The following is a 22,695-nucleotide window of genomic DNA, read 5'->3' on the forward strand; positions in this document are numbered from 1 at the left end:
ATAAAACTAAAGAATCAAATTAAATGGTTTCTAAGATCCTGCAGAACACTAAAACAGAAATGCTAAAGAACCAACCAACTCTGCACTGAAATTATCAGCTGTGATAAGCAAATTTCATCCCAATATAAATATTCTTAAATCACAAATATTGTTTAGTTTGGGAATGGTTTATAGCCACTACTTTAAAAATTCATTTTGCACCAAGATAATTTTTAAATTTTTTTTAGACTTTAAGTATCAAATAGTTAATGACTATTAAATTACAAATAATACCATACCTTGACTTTGACAAGTCTTTTTGCAGTCTTGATCTTGGCTTCACAAAAGGCTCCTCTGTATTTGGCACTCACATCAGTGCCCACTGTCAAATAAGGAGGCTCATCAAGGGCCTAAAAATGCAAAGAAATACAACCTGATTTAAACTGCTTAATTTTTTTCCCTACAATCAGGCTTCATAATACACCTAATCTTGTTACAGTAATTTAAGTTAGAATAATGAAGCCATTTATAAAATATTATAAATTAAAAATAATAAAGCATGTATCATAGACCAAGTAAATGTACAATATGGAAAATAAAGACATTTTTTCCTATTAAACACATATGCCCCCTAAGATCGCTCACAGATACAACCTTCCATTTAAGGCTCTCACCACCTAACCTATTCATTCATTCATTCATTGACTTATTAAAATATATAGCTATCATACAACAACTAGATTTGCTAACTAGCAGATTTTAAATCTCAAAGCATGAACAAACGTTTTCTAACAGGCTGTACCTCGTAGCCATCCAGATTCAGGATAGCTCTGTTCTATATCTACAAAACTCTAACACAGAATAAAAGAAGTACAGGTGTTCCCAACTACTGCTGAAAGGTGCATGAAGTAATCCACTATGCACTGTCTCAAATTACTGACAGAATGCTTTTATGTGGGTTCTCTGTTAGTCGTCTGTTCTTCAGCTTTAAATAGGCTGCTCACTTGTGGTTTGACTTTACTGGTTCTAATCTGGATGCTTTATTTTTTTGGTTTTTTTGTTTGTTTTTTTACAGTAGGCTGCATTTCTGCCCTGAATCTTATTTTCACCAATTCCACAGCCAAAGGAAGATTATGTAAGCTACGTTCTCCAAAATGTTTTATAAGAAATACTGTAGCCTAAGATGTTCATCAAAAAGAGGCACCAGGAGTCTGGAAAAATCCATTATTGAATAATTCCTTTATTCTTTTAAATATTCAGAAGTAGGCCTAAGAAGCCCTACAATAAAGACAAATATTCAAAAATGTGAGTCTGTCCCAATCTATTTGTTCATACCCTTTTCTTTTCCTCTTAATATCTTTAATATCCTCTAGAAATCATAAAAGGTATGCAGTATAAAATAGTGCCATAAGCACCAGGTACTCAGGTCACCTATGGAACCGAAACTTCATCTAAGCTCATCTCATTCCAATGTTCTAGATAAAACAAAAGGAACAATTTATCTGAAGAGAATACAGAGATTCCAATGTTACAACCATTTGCTTGCAACTGTATCTACAATTTCTACCATGGCATTCACCTCTGGCTACAATTAGACATACACATGCCTCAGAAGAGCTATGAGAGCAGTCCACCATAATTTGTAGATGACAGCATCTTATCAAAATGTCAAAAGTTGAATAAAAAAAAAAACTTGAAAAAAAGAAAGGTCAGGCCTATACCACCCTGAATACATCCCATCTTGTCTAATCTTGGAAGCTAAGTAGGATCAGACCTGGTTATTATTTGAACAGGAGACTGCCTGGGAATGCTGGGTGTTGTAGGCTTTAGAAACAACAACATCTCACAGCACAGACAAGCAAAGATTACATATATCTGTTAAACTATTTTTTTGTATTGTTATTTTGTTCTTTGAAACAGGATCTCTCCCTACTAGGTAGGCCTGGCTGGCCTGGAACTAGCTATGTAGACCAAGCAGACCTCAAACTCACAGATAAATCCAACTGGGTATCTCTGCCTTCTGAATACCGGGATCAAGGATATGCATCATCTTGCCCAATGTGGGAAAAAAATGTTTATGACAAATAAAGTGTATACTTTTAATTTTTAAAAAAAATTAACAAAAACTTTAGCATGCATATGCATGTTAAGTTTGCATTACAACATGTGAAGACCGGAGGACCATTTCTAGCATATTGGTCCCACGTCATGATGCTAAGCAGCAAGTATCCTTAACAATGTAAGTGTCTAGTAGTCAAGCTGTATATTTAGGCTGTAATAAGAATGTAGCCACAGTGAAAAAAACACTTCTTCACTGTTACTAATGTTTTAGTATTAGCTACAACTTAGTAATACTGCTTTCTACATATTCCTTATTATTTATTTTTAAGTGTATTCACTCTATGCATATCTTTGCAACACATGAGTTCAGTGGTCATGGAGACCAAATGAGGACATCAGATCCTGAGCCTGGAGTTTCAGACAGTTGTGAGCCACCATGTAGGTGCTGGGAATCAAACCCTGGTCCTCTAGAAGAACAGCCATTATTTTTAACCATCTCTTTATAACTCCTTTGTGCTGCTCTTTTAAGGTTCACAAATGTGTACCTTCAACTCACCCATCTTAGCACTCTTAAGATACCATTTTTCTTGCCTAAATTCCATACAAGAAAGAAATTAGTGGCTTTATTTTACCATGAATAAGGAAAGAGGTGGCATATGTATGTCAATCCTTTGTAATAATCAGTACAGAACACACAAAGGAAATCATCATGTATCTTAAACACAATCTTAATCAATTATTTTTAAATTAGGAAAAAATTTAAGAAAATTTCAATACATTTTGTGGTTAAACAGAGTAAGGGACAGTCTTCAAGACCATATCCCAACTACTTTCCACAACTTACAACTGCCATTAGCAATGCATCCTTTGTACCTTACTAGCCAGTACCACTTTATGTCAGAGAGAAATAATATGTAACTAAATTAAAACTAATGAAGAAGCCCAACTTCCTATAGAGTCAATTAAAAGCCACCCAACTGGAAGTGGGGAGATGGTTTACTCAGTGAAGTGACTGCCACACAAGCACTAACATAAGCACAGATCTCCAGAACCCACATGAAAAGTCTGCCATGGAGGTGTGCACCTGCAATCCAAACCTTAAAGAAGAGGATAGAGATACTCCTGAAGTTATTGACCACCTAGCCTACCAAAATGGATGTTCTTCTCGAAAAACAATCTTAAAAATTTAGAGAATATTGGAGACACCAGGTGTCAACCAACCAACCAACCTGTCACACACATGCACATCAGGCTTTATATCTGTCCCTACACAGTAAAGTAAATAAATATGTAAGAAGTAACCTCTGGGGGCAGGTAAGATGGCTCAGTGGGTAAAGATGCTTACACCAAGCCTTACAACCTAAATTCAATCCTACATGGTGTAAAAGAAAAAAAAACAAAAAACAAAAAAAAAAAACAAAAAAACCTCCCACAAACTGTTCTCTGACCCCACAGGGACACAGTGGTATGTGGGCATACAGACAGACAGGTGCAAGTACACACACACAAACACAAAAAGAGAGAAAGAGAGACAGAGAGGGGGAGGAAATGTGATTTTTTTTTAAAATAAAGCTTTAAAAAGGGTGTGTTATCCATGACTTTAATCCCAGCACTCAGGAAGGAAAAGCAAGGGATCACTTTGAGTTCAAGGCTAGCCGGGTCTACAGAGTGAGTTCCAGGAGAGCCAGAGTTACACAGAGAAACCCAGTCTTGGGGAAAAACAAAACAAAATAAAAACAAAATGGTTTGGGTTTTTTTTTTTTTTTGGTTTTTTGGTTTTTCGAGACAGGGTTTCTCTGTGTAGCCCTGGCTGTCCCGGAACTCATTTTGTAGACCAGGCCGGCCTCAAACTCAGAAATCCGCCTGCCTCTGCCTCCCAAATGCTGGGATTAAAGGCGTGTGCAACCACCACCCAGCTTCATTTTAATTTTTAATAACAGCCTACTAAAATAGATTGGGTCAAGTATTGCCTCTATTTTGTACATCATAACAAATTCTTTAAAAGTGGCAAGCTCAACGGCACTGAGATGAAAAGCAAATGGAGACAGCAGACAAACTGAGGCCTTGTGATATCAAATCCAGTCCATATATGTGTGTGTCCATATATAGAGAGAAGTGTTACTTCTCTACTTCTAGCAGTATAGAATTAATCAAAGACATCATATTATAAACAGAATAACACATTAAACAATAGCAAGATGAAATGTTGAAAAGAATAAAATAAAAAAAAAAGAAAGAAAAGAAAAAAGCCGGGCATGGTGGCGCATGCCTTTAATTCCAGCACTCGGGAGGCAGAGGCAGGTGGATTTCTTAGTTCAAGGCCAGCCTGGTCTACAAAGTGAGTTCCAGGACAGCCAAGGCTATACAGAGAAACCCTGTCTCGAAAACCCAAAAGAGAGAAAGAGAAAGAGAAAGAGAAAGAGAAAGAGAAAGAGAAAGAGAAAGAGAAAGAGAAAGAGAAAGAGAAAGAGAAAGAGAAAGAGAAAGAGAAAGAGAAAGAGAAAGAGAAAGAGAGAGAGAGAGAAAGAGAGAAAGAGAAAGAATGGTATGTGAATAAAAATATTCTGACCAAAGTCTGTTTCAAAGGAAAACTGTCACAAGAAATACCCTTATTTTTAAACAAACAAACAAACCAGGTATTACATTAATAATAAAAATTCTTTTCTGTAGTGACTGGGATTCAGAGTTAAATTCTCTTATTATGGGCTGGAGACAAGGTTAAGCTTAAGGACCTGCATCCTGATCAACAGCACACATAAAAAGCTGACCCCAGCATTGGAGCGTATAGAGAGACAGGCAGATCCCAGTTGCTCATTGTTCAGCCAGTATAGTCAAAGTGCTCAGTACCCCTGCTCAAAGAAAAACCATTTCTCAACAAATGAGATGGAAGGGATGGCAAAATGGCTCAGTGGGTGAGAGCACTTTCCCTGGCAAGCCTGACCACCTGGACTCAATTCTTAGAAGTCACATAAAGGTGGAGGAGAGAACTGACCCTATGAACTTGTCCTCTGAACTCCACATACTTGGTGTAACATGCACACCCCAGTGAATCATACATACACATAAAGATTTTAGTTTTTGTTTTATTTGTTATTCGTTCTGTGTAGCCTTGGTTGTCCTGGAAACCCCTCTGTAGACCAGGCTGGCCTGGAACTCAGAGAGCTGCCTGCCTCTGTCTCTCAAGGGCTAGGACTAAAGGCATGTGCCGCCACCACCAGGCCTACAAAGTCATTTTTAAACTAAAAGATATTTATTAAGGTGGAATCCATAAAGGGAATACACCCAATCTGGCCTCTATACATGGCCACATAGGTAAATGTATACAAAAACATACACAAGACACCTATATCCCCCACATTTTTATATCAATGAAAGACAATATAAAATATTAAGAATATAGGTTTGGCACAGCCCTACCCCCACCCCAAATGACTCATGTGTTTAAATGCTTGGTCCACAGGTGTGATCTATTCGGTGTGATCATGTTGGAGTAGGTATGGACTTGTTGGTGAGAATGTGTCACTGTGAGGGTGGGCTTTGAGGTCTCCTATGCTCAACCTCCACCCAAAATCCAGTCTCTGCCTGGCTGCTCTGCATTAGACAGTCCCCTTCTGCTGTGTGGAGAGCTTTGGGGGCCACTTGGCAGGAATCTGACATTGGCCAAAGACAAGGAAATGGGCTTCAGTCAGAAATCTGAGCACTGGGCCATGACAAGGAAGTAAGTTCAGGCAGGAATCTAATTTTAGAATGGAACAAAGGAGTAGGCTTCAGGCAAGAATCTGACTTTGGGTTAGAACAGGGAAACAGGCTCAGATAGCTTGGTCATCCTGCTAAGCCCTTAGAAACAGTGATCCCGGGACTTTGTTTATTGCTTTGCTTATTCCTAGACTATTTGTGTTTATTGTTTTGCTTGTTCCTCAACCTAGAACTGACCTTATTACTTGCATACAATTAAATTGGTATAAAAGCAGATTGAGAAAAAAGAAAAACACCTCAGAATAAATAAGCCTCAGAACTGGCTGGGGTCATGCTACAATGTTGTCTGTCTTTTTTTTTTTTTTAATCCTCACTCCTGCACTGGAGAACCTGTTGACTGACTGAGCTGGCTTGGTCACTGCTGTCTTTGGATGAATACATAGAACTCTTCAGGGTCTCCTTCAGCACTAAATCTGCCTGTATACTTCTATGCTTCCCTCCATGATGATAATGGATTAAACCTCTCAAACTGTAAGCCAGCCTCAATTAAATGTTTTCCTTTACACCGAAGTGGATGCTCACAGTCATCTATTGGATGGATCACAGGGCCCCCAATGGAGGAGCTAGAGAAAGTATCCAAGGAACTAAAGGGATCTGCAATCCTATGGGTGGAACAACATTATGAACTAACCAGTACCCCAGAGCTCTTGTCTCTAGCTGCATATGTATCAAAAGATGGCCTAGTCCGCCATCACTGCAAAGAGAGGCCCATTGGACTTGCAAACTTTATATGCCCCAGTACAGGGGAACGCCAGGGCCAAAAAGTGGGAGTGGGTGGGTAGGGGAGGGGGGGTCTGGGGGACTTTTGGGATCATTGGAAATGTAAATGAGGAAAATACCTAATAAAAAATATTTTAAAAAAAAAGAAAAAAAATGTTTTCCTTTATAAGTGTTGCTGTGGTCATGATGTCTCTTAATAGACATGAAACTCTAAGACACAGCACCAACCTCTGCATCGATGTAACTCAGTGATAGGTGCTACATCACTAACAGTGTTCACAGTGCTCAGTGCTTAATATCCCTAGCATCCTCCACCCCCAAAAAGGAAGATTACTGAATGAGACTTGTAGGCTCAAATCTACCACTTAAGAGTTAAGATACTAGGTGAAAACTCTACAGCTCAGTACATAGTCATGACCTCACAGGGATGAAAAGTACATACTGTATCTGCAGTATTTAGAACATGCCCATGTACACAAAATACAGACTAGACAATTTATGTCCTAAAAGGGGGAGTTAGACCATTAAAAAACAATTCCTATATAAAGAATAGATGTCATTAGCTTTCTCTTCCCCCTCCCCAGCTCTGTGTATGAAGGAACTCCTTTAAAATTATTTCCCTTGCTCAACTCAACCATGACATAATCATGCTGCCTTCTAGTAGCAAGAGTTGCTAGGATTCCATGATACTGATGCCTAATGAAGTGTACCATGATCCATTAGTGCAGCAATCAACCAAGTCTGCACAGCTACTCTGAGTCTAATGTACTCTGATTCAAATCAGACACACACAAAGAACTGTGTCAGTAGGTTAACCAAGACTCCTCTGACTAGAAGGAGTGACAATTATGCAGATATGTGTATCTATATAATCAAGAAGGAAAATAAAAACCTCTTTACCTTCTCTTCTTGTTCTGCTTCTGAGATTTTGGTCAATAATATAGACCATTTCAGAGGCTAAAAATAAGATGTTTTTAAGTAGTACCTCCACACCATGGAGGAAATTAAACCACTAAATCACCATCCCTTTGTTTAGCAAACACAACAGTTTTCTAGTTGCTAAGGCAACAGCTAATTCACAGTTACTCTGTGTTACTTAAACAATTATTTTTCTAGTCTATCTACCAAATGTCCAAATGTCCGCACACACGCACGGCACGCACACGCGCACACACACACACAAGAAAAATCTATTCAAGTCCATGGGAACATTAACAACAGCAATTTTAAAATTCACTAACAGTGCCTGAATCCCTTCAAAGTGTCAAGAAAGCCACATAAGTGCATAAAAGGAACCAACAGTGATCTCTTAGAGCCAAGGCTGATTTCAATGTTGGGCAAAGTACAGCAGGAATCTAAAACATTTCGTATTAGAAAGAAAATGCTCAGTGAATGGTGAAGACATCTCAAAGAGACACACAAAGAGCAGCTTGAAGGGTTCCTACTAGCCAAATGACACAAACTCAGAGCAAAATTATTTTAAATAATGAATGGTAGATAGTGCATGCCTATAAAATTATAGTACTTTATAGGGTAGAGGCAAGAGAACCAAGAATTGAAGGTCATTCCCAAATTTATAGTGATTTGAAGATAGTCTAAGGTAGATGAGAATCTATATCAAATAAATACTAGTTGTTCAACATATTTTGGAGGATGTATATGTATGTCAGGACAATCAACTTAAAGTCTGCAAACCCACTGTAAATTATTTATATCTCTTTTAAAATAACATGATATTATTAGGCATTCAATAAAACTGGAATTTATGAGATTAGGCTCAGTCACTAAATATGTGATAGATAAGAATGAGAACCTGAGTTTGGAGTCCAAGCACCCATTTTTAAAACAAAACAAAAAACTACTGAGCATCTGTAAACCTAACACTGAATGAAGTACCCGAAGAGACAAATAGAGCTCATGGGCCAGGAAGTCCAGCCAATAAATGAACCCTAGGTTCAGTGAGAGACCCTGTCTCAAAAATTAAGGTGTTGAAGGTAGGAGGCAGTAAGATGGGTTAGCAGATAAAAGCTCTTACTGTATAAGTCTGCCAACCTGAGTTCAATCTCCAGATCCCACAGTAGAAGGGCTAAACCAGCACTTAAAGATTGTCCTCTGATCTTCACACACACACCCACAACATGGGGTATCTGCTCAAACACCACTAGAATCCACGAGTCCACATTTACATGAATGAATGAACAAACTTAAAGGTGCAGAAAAGAAAAGTGCTCATCCATTCCGTACAATGTTAATAATGTGATTGAAAAAAAGAAAGCATCCTTTGGACACAATGACACACTGAGTAACCCAGAACACTGTTACAGATGCCAAGCTGACCAGTGGGAAGTCTGACTAACAGAAGCTGTTACACTCCTAGACTACACTGAATTCCAAGCACACTCTTCCTGCCAAGACTGGGTCTACTAATGTGAGAAATAATCAGATGAAGTTGTCCTTCTTACAGAATATAGATTATATACCTTCAAATCCTGAAGAACAAGAAATGAGAAAAGTTGGGGACAAGTTCTAGATAGAAGGATTCTGAAGAGAAAGACAACCTGTGTTCCCGTATAGATAAAGGCCAGAAGGGAAATGGATGATTAGGAGAGCTGGCAGGGCCTAGACAGGATGGGTGGGAGTGCTGCTGCTCTCCTCCTCTGATATGGAGTGCACTGTAGGTAGGAGAGGATTACTTCAGGTGAAAAACCACACACAAGAGGAAGGAAAGACACAAAGAGCTAATAAGGCTTGATGGTAATTGGCAGATCAGGTGAAAGGAACACATGACTTGTTAATACTATAAGTATGACAGTATTTGAAAGTATATAGCATATATTATATACTTAGACTATATATTTCCTATAAATTGCCCACTTAGGTTCTCTACCTGTCATTCTGGGTTCTTTTATTTTTTCTAAACTGGTACTCCAATTTTTTATTTTTTAAAATCCCATTTCCAAAAGCGCAAATAAATAAATGCTACCTACCTACATTTAACATTCTCCTTATATGTAAAGCAATTCTAAGTGAATAGAGTCACAACTATTCTAAGCAAAACTATTAGCCAGAGGAATAACTTTATAATCACAAAATTAAGTAGTGTCTGCACATACTTGAAAACAAATAACTCAAACATTTTAACTGGACATTTCATCAGCACAGCTGAGCAGAGGGACCACTGTCATCACATGTGAAATGTCCTACAGGCTCATGTGTCTCAACACCTAGTTTCTAGCTAATGACAGTTTTATAAGGCTGTAGAACCTTTAAGAGTTAGAGCTCATTAAGAAGATCAATGAGGGGGGGTCTTTGGGTTTTATATCCTGGCCTTGCTTCCTACTGTGGACAGAATACAACAACCATCTGTCTCAAGCTCCTGCCCTCACATCTTGCCTGCCTCAGGACTGTATGCCTTCTTCTGCTCTGTAAATCCTTCCCTCCTTGAGTTACTGTTGTCAGATATTTATGCCACAGCAATGAGAAAGGTAACTAAGATAAATATACTGAGCAGGGGTGGGCATGATAATTCATACCTTTAATCCTAAGACCCAGGAAGCAGAGAAGGGAATCTCTGTGAATTGAGGCCAGTCTGGTCTGCACAGTAGTAAGTTCCAGACCAGTCAACAGTGAGAACTTATCTCAAAAAGAGAGAGACAGAGGGAGGGGGAGGGAGAGGGAGAGGGGAGAGGGAAAGGGAAAGGAGGAGGGGAGAAAGGGGGAGAGGGAAAGAGAGAGAGAACAAACAACACAAAACAAAACCAAGTGCACATATTGACCAGGCTTTATTAAATGTCTACTGTAGTTAAGACATGAGTCCAACCCCAGCAACAACAAAAGGCATTCTTTTGTTTTGGTTTGTTTTTTTTGAGACAGGGTTTCTCTGTGTAGCCCTGGCTGTCCTGGAACTCACTCTGTAGACCAGGCTGGCCTTGAACTCAGAAATCCGCCTGCCTCTGCCTCCCAAGTGCTGGGATTAAAGGCGTGCGCCACCACAGCCCGGCTAACAAAAGGCATTCTTGTAAGTGCCTCAATACAAAGAAACGTTCTCCTATATCACAGATACAGCCAATTCATGTTGCCCTCAGAAGAAATTAATCTTATTTGCAGTGACATCAAAACTTTACTAAACAAAAGGGTCTGCTTATGAGTAATGTCACTCAGATCAGAGTCATGTAGTCACACCCTGCGTTCAATACCCAGAACCACCAAAATGTTTTACATGGCCCAGAATCTGGGGCCCATAATTTTAAATAGATTTTCCTGTTTCAATTAGCATAAACAAGATAATCCCTCTCTCAGACCTGCTCAGAGGCTTGCCCCCAAGGTGTCAAGTAGGCAATACTAACCATCAGAAGCCACCACTGCATTACTGCCCATATGTCCCTTTCTGTAAACGGGACATTTTTCTCTTGCTTTTGGTAGCACTGGGTATTGAACACAGGGATTCACATGGGTTTGGTCACATAACTATGCTTCCAGGTCCTTCTCTCTGTATTTCAGTGATTCCCACCCATCCTCTAGAACAGTAGCTCTCAGCCTTCCTAATGTTGTGACCCTTTAACACGATTATTTCATTGCTACCTCATAGCTGTAATTCTGCTACTGTTATGAATCTAATATAAATATTTGACTACAGGATATCTGTGAGGCATTTGGGGGGACCAGGCCCATAGGTTGAGAACTGCTGCTTTAGAATGAGTTGCCTGCAGATGAAAGATCATCTTATTTACCTTTTTGAACCTCACTATTGCAATACCACCTACACACAAAAGAATTTCTGGAAATACTTGTTATACAAAGACCTGAGACACAGTGAGACCCTGGCTCGAAAATAACAAAACACAACAAAAACCCAAGTCATTATTTGGTTAAGATATACAAAAGTTACCTTCTAATGGGAAGCACAATACCCTGGTAGATTAAAAACATAAACTGGCTATTATAAATAAGACTGATATGAACATAGTGGAGCATGTGTCCCTATTACAAGTTGGAACATCTTTTGGGTATATGCCCAGGAGTGGTATTGCTGCATCTTCCAGTACTACTATGCCCAATTTTCCGAGGAACTGCAAAACTGATTTCCAGAGTGGTTGTACCAGCTTGCAATCCTACCAGCAATGGAGGAGTGTTCCTCTTTCTCCACATCCTTGCCAGCATCTGCTGTCACCTAAGTTTTTGATCTTAGTCATTCTGACTAGCGTGAGGTGGAATCTCAGGGTTGTTTTGATTTGCATTTCCCTGATGACTAAGGATGTTGAACATTTTTTAGGTGCTTCTCAGCTATTCAGTATTCCTCAGTTGAAAATTCTTTGTTTAGCTCTGTACCCCATTTTTAATGGGGTTATTTGGTTTTCTAGAGTCCAACTTCTTGAGTTCTTCATATATATTGGATATTAGCCCCCTATCGGATTTAGGATTGGTAAAGATCCTTTCCCAATCTGTTGGTGGCCTTTTTGTCTTATTGACAGTGTCCTTTGCCTTGCAGAAGCTTTGCAATTTTATAAGGTCCCATTTGTCGATTCTTGATCTTATAGCACAAGCCATTGGTGTTCCGTTCAGGAATTTTTTTCCCCTGTGCCCATATCTCCGAGGCTCATCCCCACTTTCTCCTCTATAAGTTTGAGTGTCTCTGGTTTTATGTGGAGTTCCTTGATCCACTTGGACTTGAGCTTTGTACAAGGAATGTATAAGAATATATAAGGGGGGGGTATGGGGGACTTTTGGGACAGCATTGGAAATGTAATTGAGGAAAATACTAATAAAAAAAAAAAGAATATATAAGAATGGGTCAACTTGCCTTCTTCTACATGCTAACCACCAATTGAGCCAGTACAACCACTCTGTAAATCAGTTTGGCTGTTCTTCAGAAAATTGGACATAGTACTGAGAACCCAGCTATACCACTCCTGGGCATATACCCAGAAGATGCTCCAACATGTAATAAGGACGCATGCTCCACTATGTTCATAGCAGCCTTATTTATAACAGCCAGAAGCTGGAAAGAACCCATATGTCCCTCAACAGAGGAATGGAAACAGAAAATATGGCACATTTACACAATGGAGAACTATGAAGTTATTAAAACCAATGAATTTATGAAATTCTTGGACAAATGGATGGATCTGGAGGATATCCTGAGTGAGGTAACCCAATCACAAAAGAATGCCCAAGATATACACTCACTGATAAGTGGAGTACCCAGAAACTCAGAATACCCAAGATATAATTTGCAAAACACATGAAACTCAAGAAGAGGATCGAGGGATCCCTCGATCCTTCTTAGAAGGGGGAAAAAATACCCATGGAAGGAGTTACAGAGACATAGTTTGGAGCAGAGACTGAAGGAATGACCATCCAGAGACTGCCCCACCTGGGGATTCATCCCATAAATAACTACTAAACCCAGACACTATTGCAGATGCCAATAAAATTTTGCTGACAGGAGCTTGATATAGCTGTCTCCTGAGAGACTCAGCCAGTGCCTGGCAATTACAGAAGTAGATGCTAACAGTCATCCATTGGACGGAGCACAGGGTCCCCAATGAAGGAGCTAGAGAAAGTACCCTAAGAGCTGAAGGGGTCTGCAGCCCCCTAGGAGGAACAACAATATCAACTAACCAGTAACCTCAGAACTCCCTGGAACTAATCCACCAATCAAAGAAAACACATGGTGGGACTCATGGCTCTAGCTGCATATGTAGCAGAAGATGGCTTAGTCGGTCATCAATGGGAGGAGAGGCCCTTGATCCTGTGAAGGTTCTATGCCCCAGTATAGGGGAATGTCAGGGCCTGGAAGCAGGAGTGGGTGGGTTGGTGTGCAGGGGGAGGGAGGGGGGAATAGGGGTTTTTCAGAGGGGAAACTAGGAAAGGGGATAACATTTGAAATGTAAATGAAAAAAACAAAAAAGCATAAACTGGCATACTGGGCTAAAGCCCACATCTACATGTTCAGTTATAGAGCCAAGTGGGTGATGAAAATAAAACCATACATTATTACTGAATAATAATATTTAAATAAATTATATTAAATATATAATTAAGTTGTGTGATCGATTACATAAAAATTACATGTAAAGGCTGGGCATGGTACTGCATGCCCAAGTGCTAAGAAGCAAAGGCAGGTAGATCTGTGAATTTTAATTCAGCCTGATCCACATAGTTTGTTCCAGGACAGCTATAGCTAAATAAAAAGACCCCATGTTTAAAGAAAAAAAATCAAATGTACAATGTTTAAGTGCCTGTCCTGTGATAAACTTTTGAAGACTATATTGCTTTAATCGCTCATTATATTTTTTAAAGTAGATTTTGTACTTAACCAGATGACATAGAAACGAAAGATAGAAGCAGCTCAGAAAAGCCTAGGTGGCTGTTAGTTTTATGGCTATGAAACAGCCAAAGGGATGACTAGAAAATACCCATAGTAAGAACAAACAAGCCATTTTGTTAAACCAGACTCAGTGGTTTTTCCAAATACAAACATAGAAGTATTTCTGTCTAGCTTCCTGACAATTCCATTTACCCACAGGTCATGAAGCAGAACAGATGCTGTATGGTAGAAAAGGTGACCAATATCATTTTTTCTTGATTTACTTTTGTTTTTGAGAGTGACTATCAAGCATGAAGTCTTCCTGCCTCAGCTACCTAAAAAATTATTAATAAACTTACTTTCTTTCTTTCTTTCTTTCTTTCTTTTTTTTAAAGCCCTTTTCAGTCTGAAGGTTAAGTGTGCTAGCTGCTCTTCCAGAGGGACCAAATTTTGGGCCTGGTCTTCCAGAGGATCCCGAACACACAGGCTGGCCCACAACAGTCTATAGAACACCAGTTCCAAGGAATCCAATGCCCTCTTCTGGCACTGCATACCCATGGTACACAGACATAGATGTGGCCAAAACACCTATACACACAAAATTAAATTAGTATTTTTAAATAGCATGTTGCTTTTTAAATATGTCCTTTTCTTCCTTCAAGTGACAACAAATTGTTTTTATATAATTGAATTCATACAAGCATAAAACTGCCATAGTTTATATTACCTAAGTTACTATTGATTTTAAGTCATACTTATTTATACTAAAGGAGAAAAGCTGACAATTAGCTGACATACTATACATTGGTTGCTTGGTGAATCCTGATTTCAGAAATGTTAAATTATGTAACATACACACCTGAGATATAATGACTCTTAGAAACTGTAATCTCTCTCTGTGTGTGTGTGTGTGTGTGTGTGTGTGTGTGTGTGTGTGTGTGTAAACTAAAGGACAACTTACTGTAATTGCTTCTCCCCTTCCCTTTGATTCCAGTTCTGGGAATCAAAGTCATGTCATCAGGCTAAGCAGCAAGTGCATTTACTTGCTAAGCAATCTCACCAGCCCAACATAACAATTCTGTTAATGCTTATAGGACTATACACTATAAAGTTAAAAGGTCTGCAGAACTAACTACCAAGATTTCAAACTACCAAGATCTATGAAATTCAAATAGTGTGTGTGTGTATATGGTGTGTGTGTGTGTGTGTGTGTGTGTGTGTGTGTGTGGTATTTTGCTAAAACTTTACACTCACAATAAAAACTTACAGAATACTTGAGACTAGGCTGCTTCAGATATTGAACACAGTGTCATACATAGAAATCTAGTCTCATTATTTCCTCGATTCAAAAGGCTGCAGACCTTTGCCACATGGTTGCATAACCACACAGGAACAGGGAATTTACTAACCTCACCTCTGTTCTTTTATCAAACCCGTAACATGTTGAGTACTGCCAACTCTGACTACAAAATATAAAATGTATCTGCAGAAACCTAAAAGACAATACTAAAAGATAATCTAGATGTAGAGAAAACCCAGAAAAAATGTTTACTTTAAATCTTTTTAGCTCTGTCAGCTGAAATGCCAGGAACTCAAACTAAAACAACTAAGAAAATATATATCCCTTCTGTTTTTGGTTTTTTGGGGTTTTGTTTTGTTTTGTTTTTTATTTTGGGGGGGGGATTCAGAGGGCAGACAGGGACTCATATAATTCAGGCTTGCTTTGAACCTGCAGTGTAGGCAATCACAGCCATGCACCACCACGCCCAACATAAGTATTTATCTTCTGTATCTTTGAAATACATTGGTAATGTGTTACTCAATAAAATAATTTTTCACAGAGAATTTGCAGGCTAGATGAAAAGACTCTCTAAGAAGTCCAGTTTGATGTAGCTGTACAGAAGTAACAGGATGTAGAAGCATGAAGATACAACAATGAGATAGATGCCTTGGCTTATGACTCAGCTTATTACCTGATATTCTGATTCTCAGTGTCTTCATCTTTATAGAAAGAATAGCAATGCCATATATGAAAGAACCACTGGCTAATCCTTCTGTTAAGACAGATAGGAATAATGCAAGAACGTTAAGTGTCACCCCAACACTAGTTCCTAAGCAAATACACCCATCAACTAAATTAGGACTATAATGTTCCTGGATAGGTGCCACGAAAAGAATATGCATTTTAAAAGTTCTAGCTGATGATTTAAATGGGGCAGATTAAGAGTTCTAAAGGGCCAGCCAAAGCCTCCAGAGAATCTCCAGTTTAATATCTCAAATTTGTTGACCTAAACTTTTAAAGGATTGTATTGAAAATACAATTTCATCTAAGAAATTAAATAAGCTCTTATTCTATTAAACCACCTAACTACTAGAAATTATAGTATGAGTCTGACTGTAAAACCAAGATAGACACATGGAAGAAGAGTAAGTGTGAAGAATGAAAAGAAATACATAGCCAGGTGTGGTGGCGCACGCCTTTAATCCCAGCACTCGGGAGGCAGAGGCAGGCGGATTTCTGAGTTCCAGGCCAGCCTGGTCTACAAATTGAGTTCTAGGACAGCCAGGGCTACACAGAGAAACCCTGTCTCAGAAAAAAAAAAAAAAAAAAAAAAAAAAAAAGGAAAGGAAAGGAAAGGAAAGGAAAGGAAAGGAAAGGAAAGGGAAAAAAAAAAGAAAAGAAATACATGTTCTTTGCTATCTGTGCAGGCTCAATCTATTTAAACTCTATGGATGCAACTGTGCAGAACTTTGTGACACATCCACTGAAAAAGCCTCTCTGTACTATGTGGTGTTGTGGGTTATGGGTCTACAGCACATGATGGTCAGTGATGTCAAAAACAGCACAGGCAGAGCTTAGAGCTTGACTGATGCTTGTCCACACTCTGGTTTGCTCTTGGTTGTCCTCCCACTGGTTTTAGAATTTCTTTCTTCACACTCGAAGTATACCTACCTGTCTTACAACTAGATTACAAAGAGCCAATAGAAGTTATTGTTATGTCCAAACCAGTGTCAAATTTTGAGAACTGAGTACTCATTTCCACTGCATACTCTAAAGAAACACCAAGAAATCAGCTATGGAAAACACTAAGGGTCACACTACATAACCATGTTAATGACAGACATTCCAGCACACTTCATCTTGCCTATTTCCACTGCTCTGAAGAATAAACACTCATTTTGAGGATTTCTGGTAGGACAGTTAGTGTTATACTGTTCATCATTAAACCTGGATTTTAAAAATATACAAACAAAAAAAAAACTACAAAAATCAAAACAACAACAATAACAAAAAACCAAAAAACAAAACCCAGAAGCTGGAGTAAAGCTGATTTACTGATGATCAGAGCAAGGTCCAGGGTTCCAACCACAGAATCAAAGAAAAAAGCTTATAACAATGAGATGGTGGCTTATTTGATCACATGATAAGAATATTTTCAGAATTTCATTACCAAATCTGTCTCCAGATGGTCTAGCCACCAGTTAAGCTCTGTCTCTCTAGGACTTCACCCCCCGGAGGTATGAAAGCATTCCTGTGGTATCACTTCCATGGACGACATGCCAAGGAAGACCTGAAATATACTGAGATATGCCTTGACAGCCCATTTTCTTTAAAAAGAAGGAAAAAAAAAAAAAAAAAAGCTTGCGAGAGAATCTTCTAGACTATAATGACAGGTGCTAGGATGTGGTCTCCCTTCCCCCAGCCTGGAACCTGCTGGCTCAGGGGTGGAGTTTCCTGCTCATTCGTTCTGCCACGCCCACTGCTAGGTGATCTAAGGATTCACTAGGTGATCTAAGGATTCACCAAGCACACACACACAAAAATATGATTTTTAAAAACAGATTCAGAAATAAACTTCACTAGTAAATATTCTTTCCCAGTAAAGAATCATTCGTGAGTCTTGATTCCTTTTCAAGCCCTAGAAGTAAAGTCACTGCGACTGACTGCGGCAAAAGATGAAAGTCTAACACAAGAAGGGGAAGAATCATCACTAAGAAGCACAGGTGGCTGTTAATTTCTCCCAGGTCCAGAGAAAGAACAGGACACATACAAAAGGAGGCTGATAGCTAGCAGAGGTCACACAGGAATTTATATGTTTTCTTCTCCAAACTAGTTGCTAAGTCTGCAGTACAGTCACTTTCATTTTTCCAATAAAGCTGCTGTTACTCTTTAGTTAACAGTAGTTTAACTGCTTGTTCACTTTCAAAATACTGAATTAGGCATTCCTGTGTTGTGGGATTACAGGACTTGTAGCTGTTATATGTGTCTGTAATTATAGACCACAAAGTGGTTCCTACAGTGGGCCCTCCAGGCCAAAAGCATCAGTATTACATAGAAATTTGTTAAAAGTAAAAATGCTCACCTCAACTCTATGCCCTGACTTGGAAACTGAAGGAAAAAAATAACAATTACTTCTTTAATAAGTCCTCCAGAGAATTCTAACTCACACCACACACTAAGGAGCACCAGGTCCTGAGGTTATCTCAAGGTCTTAAATTAGTTCTCAGCAACAGAATTCCCATTCGGTCAGAAGCCATGTAGTATATAATAAAAGAAAATGAAAAAGGTATCCAATCTACATTTACATTGTTCAAAATAAAAGCTGTGTGTTCCTATCATTTTAACAAAAAAAAAAAAAAAAGAAAGAAAGAAAAGAAAGAAAAGAAGATGAATGGAATAGACAAGTGCAAGTAAGTCACAAAACTACAAACACACCGAAGATTTCAGTGGGGTGACAATGAAAAGTGTGACAACTAGAACTAGACAGATAGCTCAGTAGTTAAAAGTAGTTATCCCTCTTACAGAGAACCTGTGTTTCATTTTCAGAACCCAAATGACAGACAGCTCACACCCATTCATGACTCCAGTTCCAGAGAATTCAAAACTCTCTTCTGACCTCCATGGGCACCAAGCACCTACTTGTGCACCCACATTTATACAGGTAAAATATTCATACACACAAAATAAAAATAATCTAATTTTTTCCCTAAACTGTAGCATCCACATAGCATGCAACAAGGCAATATAGGAAAACTCACTATTTGGGTGTGATGGCAATGGCCTTCAATCTTAGCATTCTGAAGGAAAAAGCAGGTAGATCTCAATAAGAGTTCTAGGCCAGCCTTGTCTAAAATGTCAGTAACAGGCCAACCAAGGTTATATAGTGAGACCCTATCTCAGAAAACCTAAACAACAACAAAAGAGAAAGTTAACCTAAGTATAGTTTTTTTAAGGGGGTGGGAATGCTCTTAGAAGATTAAACAAGCAACCCAGAAATTCATCACAGGCAATGAGGGCTAATTTTTCTCTTTATTTTTACTCTGAGAAAATCCTGCTTATTGATTGAGCTGTCCTTAGCTGGCACTTGGGAGTTTACAGGAAGCTGGATTTCTGAATAGCTCCGACCATCATCAGATGATAAGAAAAGCTCACTAAGCTTGAGCTGCACATCAAAACAAAACGGTTATGCTCAGCACCTGCTTTTCAGTCTGAATCTACAACTACTTACATACAATGCCAGGTACAGGGTATTTGTATGACAGTCACCAAACCCTACCTTCCCCAGGTTAGAACATTTCTCTTGCATTGTCACAATTTCTTGCTGTGGGAATTAGGTGTGGCTTGTGTGACTACTGGGAGAAACTTGCACCTGGTTTCCCCATGCATTTCACCCCATACACTTTCTTTCTTTTGCCGACTCTGCTTTCCATCCTTCTGTTATAATAAGGCATGGAGGGTTGTAAATAAAATTATCACACAGAGTCAGGCCTGTGTATTCTCCTAGCAAATTTCCAAACTGCAGTACCAAACCACTAGGAGTGGTGCTGGAACTTTCCAATATATTTTCTTACTTACACTATTAATGAGATTGTCAATTGTCAATACCATTAATGTCAATGACATGTTAATGTTGCTCTTACTTGATTCATTAATAAAAACATTTTACTATTAATTTATTGCCACTATCTTATTTTGTAATATATCCAGTAAACCTAAATTCAATCACATGTAAAATCCTTAGCCAGTCAATAGCAGGGCAAACTAACAACCATTATGGGAAGCTGGCATGCTGTAACAAAGGGAGGAATACTTTCTAGGCAGGACCAAATAAGAAGACTGAGCACTAAAATCTGTCTACCTGGAAAACATAAGACTTAAATGATATTGGGAATAAATCTCAAAGAAAACCACCATCTCTAACAACTCGAAGTTCTAATTAACTTCTGTTATTTTATATAGTAAAATAATGCAGAAAAGACAAGGTTTCAAATAAAATCTTATATTATATCACAGACTTTACAGCTCCCAAGTGCTGGTTTGTCACAAAGCTGATTCTCAACAGGTCAACTTTATAAAGCAGGCTGCCAGGCATACTCGTGAGAGCAGCTTACCACTCCATGTTCTAACTCTTCTTGTAGTAAGGGACACTCTGAAGAAACTCAAGGGAGTCTACTTTTAAAAACCTACTCTTTATACCACCCAATAGATCAAGGGAATGTTGGAACACTTAATGTAAAAATTAATTGTTAGTAACAGTATTGTTAATAATGGAATCCTTTTCCTTTGCATTCTGTGATGCCCTGGAGAGAGTGGCTGCTTTGGCTGCTGAGCCATCCCTGCATTCTGTCATGCCCTATACTCAGTGGCTGGCAATCAGAAGGCAATATCTAGAAAAGACCCACTGGCCTAGATGCAGATGTTCAATGTAAGCCTCTCTCCCCAACATTATCAGCACTCTCTTTCCACTCTCACTTTCAATTGCACCTACGTAGACGAGACTTCAGTGTACTCTCTCACAGATCCCTCTGGACTCTGTCTTACCTTCTCTGGACCCTCTACCCAGACTGACTCCCTAACTCCCTTCTTCATCCTCTGCAGCTCTCTGCTCTTCCTAACCCAGACCTCCTAGCTTTCCTCTCTGCCCCAATGTCAGTAGCTCATCAGCTGAAGATCTGTATGCCCAATCTTCAAAGCTGGAAAGAATGATGCTAGAACAGTAACAGTGGTGTGTGTACACAGCAGTGTTGCTACCTGCTCAGAAGCACTACTACAAAAACCTGAATGTACCAGACTGCTATTGTGCTTTGTGCTTGCAGCAGTTTTCCTGCTCCAGCAACCATGCCTCCCAGCTATGATGGATTTGTTTTGTTGCTGTGGTAAATGTGCCTTTTTCATCAAGATGGCATCTGCAAGAAATAGAGCAGCACACAAGGCCCAAAGCATCACTGAAAAAAAACAAGCAAGGAAGGCAGGAAGGTATTCACAGCCATAGGAGAAAGATCCACACACTAATACCTTCATGCAGCCCAGGATATTAACACTCTAGACCAGTGGTTCTCAACCTTCCTAATGCTGCAACCCTTTAATATGGTTTCTCATGTTGTGGTGACATCCAACAATAAAATTATTTTCATTGCTACTTCATAACTAATTTTACTACTGTTGTGAATCCTAATGTAAATATCTAATATGCAAAATATGTCATATGCTACCCCTGTGATAGGGTCATTCGATAGATACACCCCCCTGGGATCATGATCCACAAGTTGAGAACTGCTGCTCTAGAGATAACCCGAAGATTCTTGTAAAAGTGCTCTTGGGCTCTGGACCACTATGCCACCATTTACATCATCAAATTCCTCCTGAACAATGAGTCAGACATGAAGTAGATAAAAGATAACAAATCTGTTTCACTGTAGGTATCAATGCCAACATCACCATACAAAATAGGTACAAAGACAGGCTGTGACATTAACATGGCACGTATCAATGCCCTGATCAAATCTAAGGGTGAGAGGAAGGCACACTCACATGGTCCTCTGGCTTTATATGTTGTCAACCAAACTAGGGTCATCTAAACTGAGTAAATTGCCAGCTAATTCTATGTATACATTTCCACTATAAACAAGTTACATTAAAACTGTAGGGCCGGGCTGTCGAGGTGGCTCAGCTGGTAAGAGTACTGACTGCTCTTCCAGAGGTCCTGAGTTCAATTCCCAGCAACCACATGGTGGCTCACAACCACCCATAATGAGATCTGATGCCCTCTTCTGGTGAGTCTGAAGACAGCTACAGTGTACTTATTTATAATAATAGGTAAATCTTTGGGCCAGAGCGAACAGGGACTGAGTGAGCGCAGGGCGACTGAGCGAGCGCGGGGCCAATCGGAGCAAGTGGGATTGACTGGAGGGAGCAGAGGTCCTAAATTCAATTCCCAACAATCACATGAAGGCTCACAACCATCTGTACAGCTACAGTGTACTCATATACATAAAATAAATAAATAAATCTTTAAAAAAAAGAATGAAAAAAAAAAAAAACTGTAGGGCCAGCAAAATGGCTTAGCAAATAGGTGACTGCTGTTCAGTCTAACTACAAGTAGAGTCCCCAAAATCCACATAGTGAAAGAGAATAAACCAAAGTTGTTCTCTCTATCTACTCTAGTATGTACATTTGTACACACACACACAGATGTAATTTTTTTAAAAAAAAGAAAGCAACTTTTATACAAACTGAAAATATCAGCATGTAGTCAGTCACAACATATATTTCTTAGTTTTGTTTGTTTTGTTTTGACAGGGCCTCACTCTGTTGCTCAGGCTGGCCACAAACTCCTAGTGATCCTCTTGCCTCAGCCTCCTGAGTGCTGGGATTATAACAATTATATTCTTGAAAACTTATTAGAAGCATTAAACATTCCTGATAACTGACTATCATTGCTAAAGGCCATTTTCCAGTTAAGAAACCACAGCTCCTTGAAGAAATAATTCTGGGGCTAGGACAAGAAATGCACAGGATTAACCTGAAAAATTAAAGGAGTTATTTGAAGAACAGAGGACTCTATTAGGATTCCAAGAAGCCCAGCGTT

The 22,695-nt window shown here is 39.1% G+C and overlaps 1 protein-coding gene across 5 annotated transcripts in view; it reads right to left on the minus strand.

Annotated features, from left to right (window-relative positions):
* Positions 1-22,695, minus strand: part of Arid4b (AT-rich interaction domain 4B) — a 132,033-nt gene that overhangs the window by 81,209 nt on the left and 28,129 nt on the right. For all 5 annotated transcript variants that reach the window (XR_003838576.2, XM_029484988.2, XM_085831279.1 and 2 more), the window contains exon 3: positions 279-389. Coding sequence is in view for 4 of the 5 variants with exons in the window: in XM_029484988.2 (XP_029340848.1) it covers positions 279-389 (111 nt within the window). In the remaining variant the exon portion in view is untranslated. The remainder of the gene's footprint in view (positions 1-278; positions 390-22,695) is intronic.

The sequence above is a fragment of the Mus caroli genome, unplaced genomic scaffold (assembly GCF_978045245.1).
Source record: "Mus caroli unplaced genomic scaffold, Mus_caroli_1 scaffold_15, whole genome shotgun sequence".
Lineage (NCBI taxonomy): Eukaryota > Metazoa > Chordata > Mammalia > Rodentia > Muridae > Mus > Mus caroli.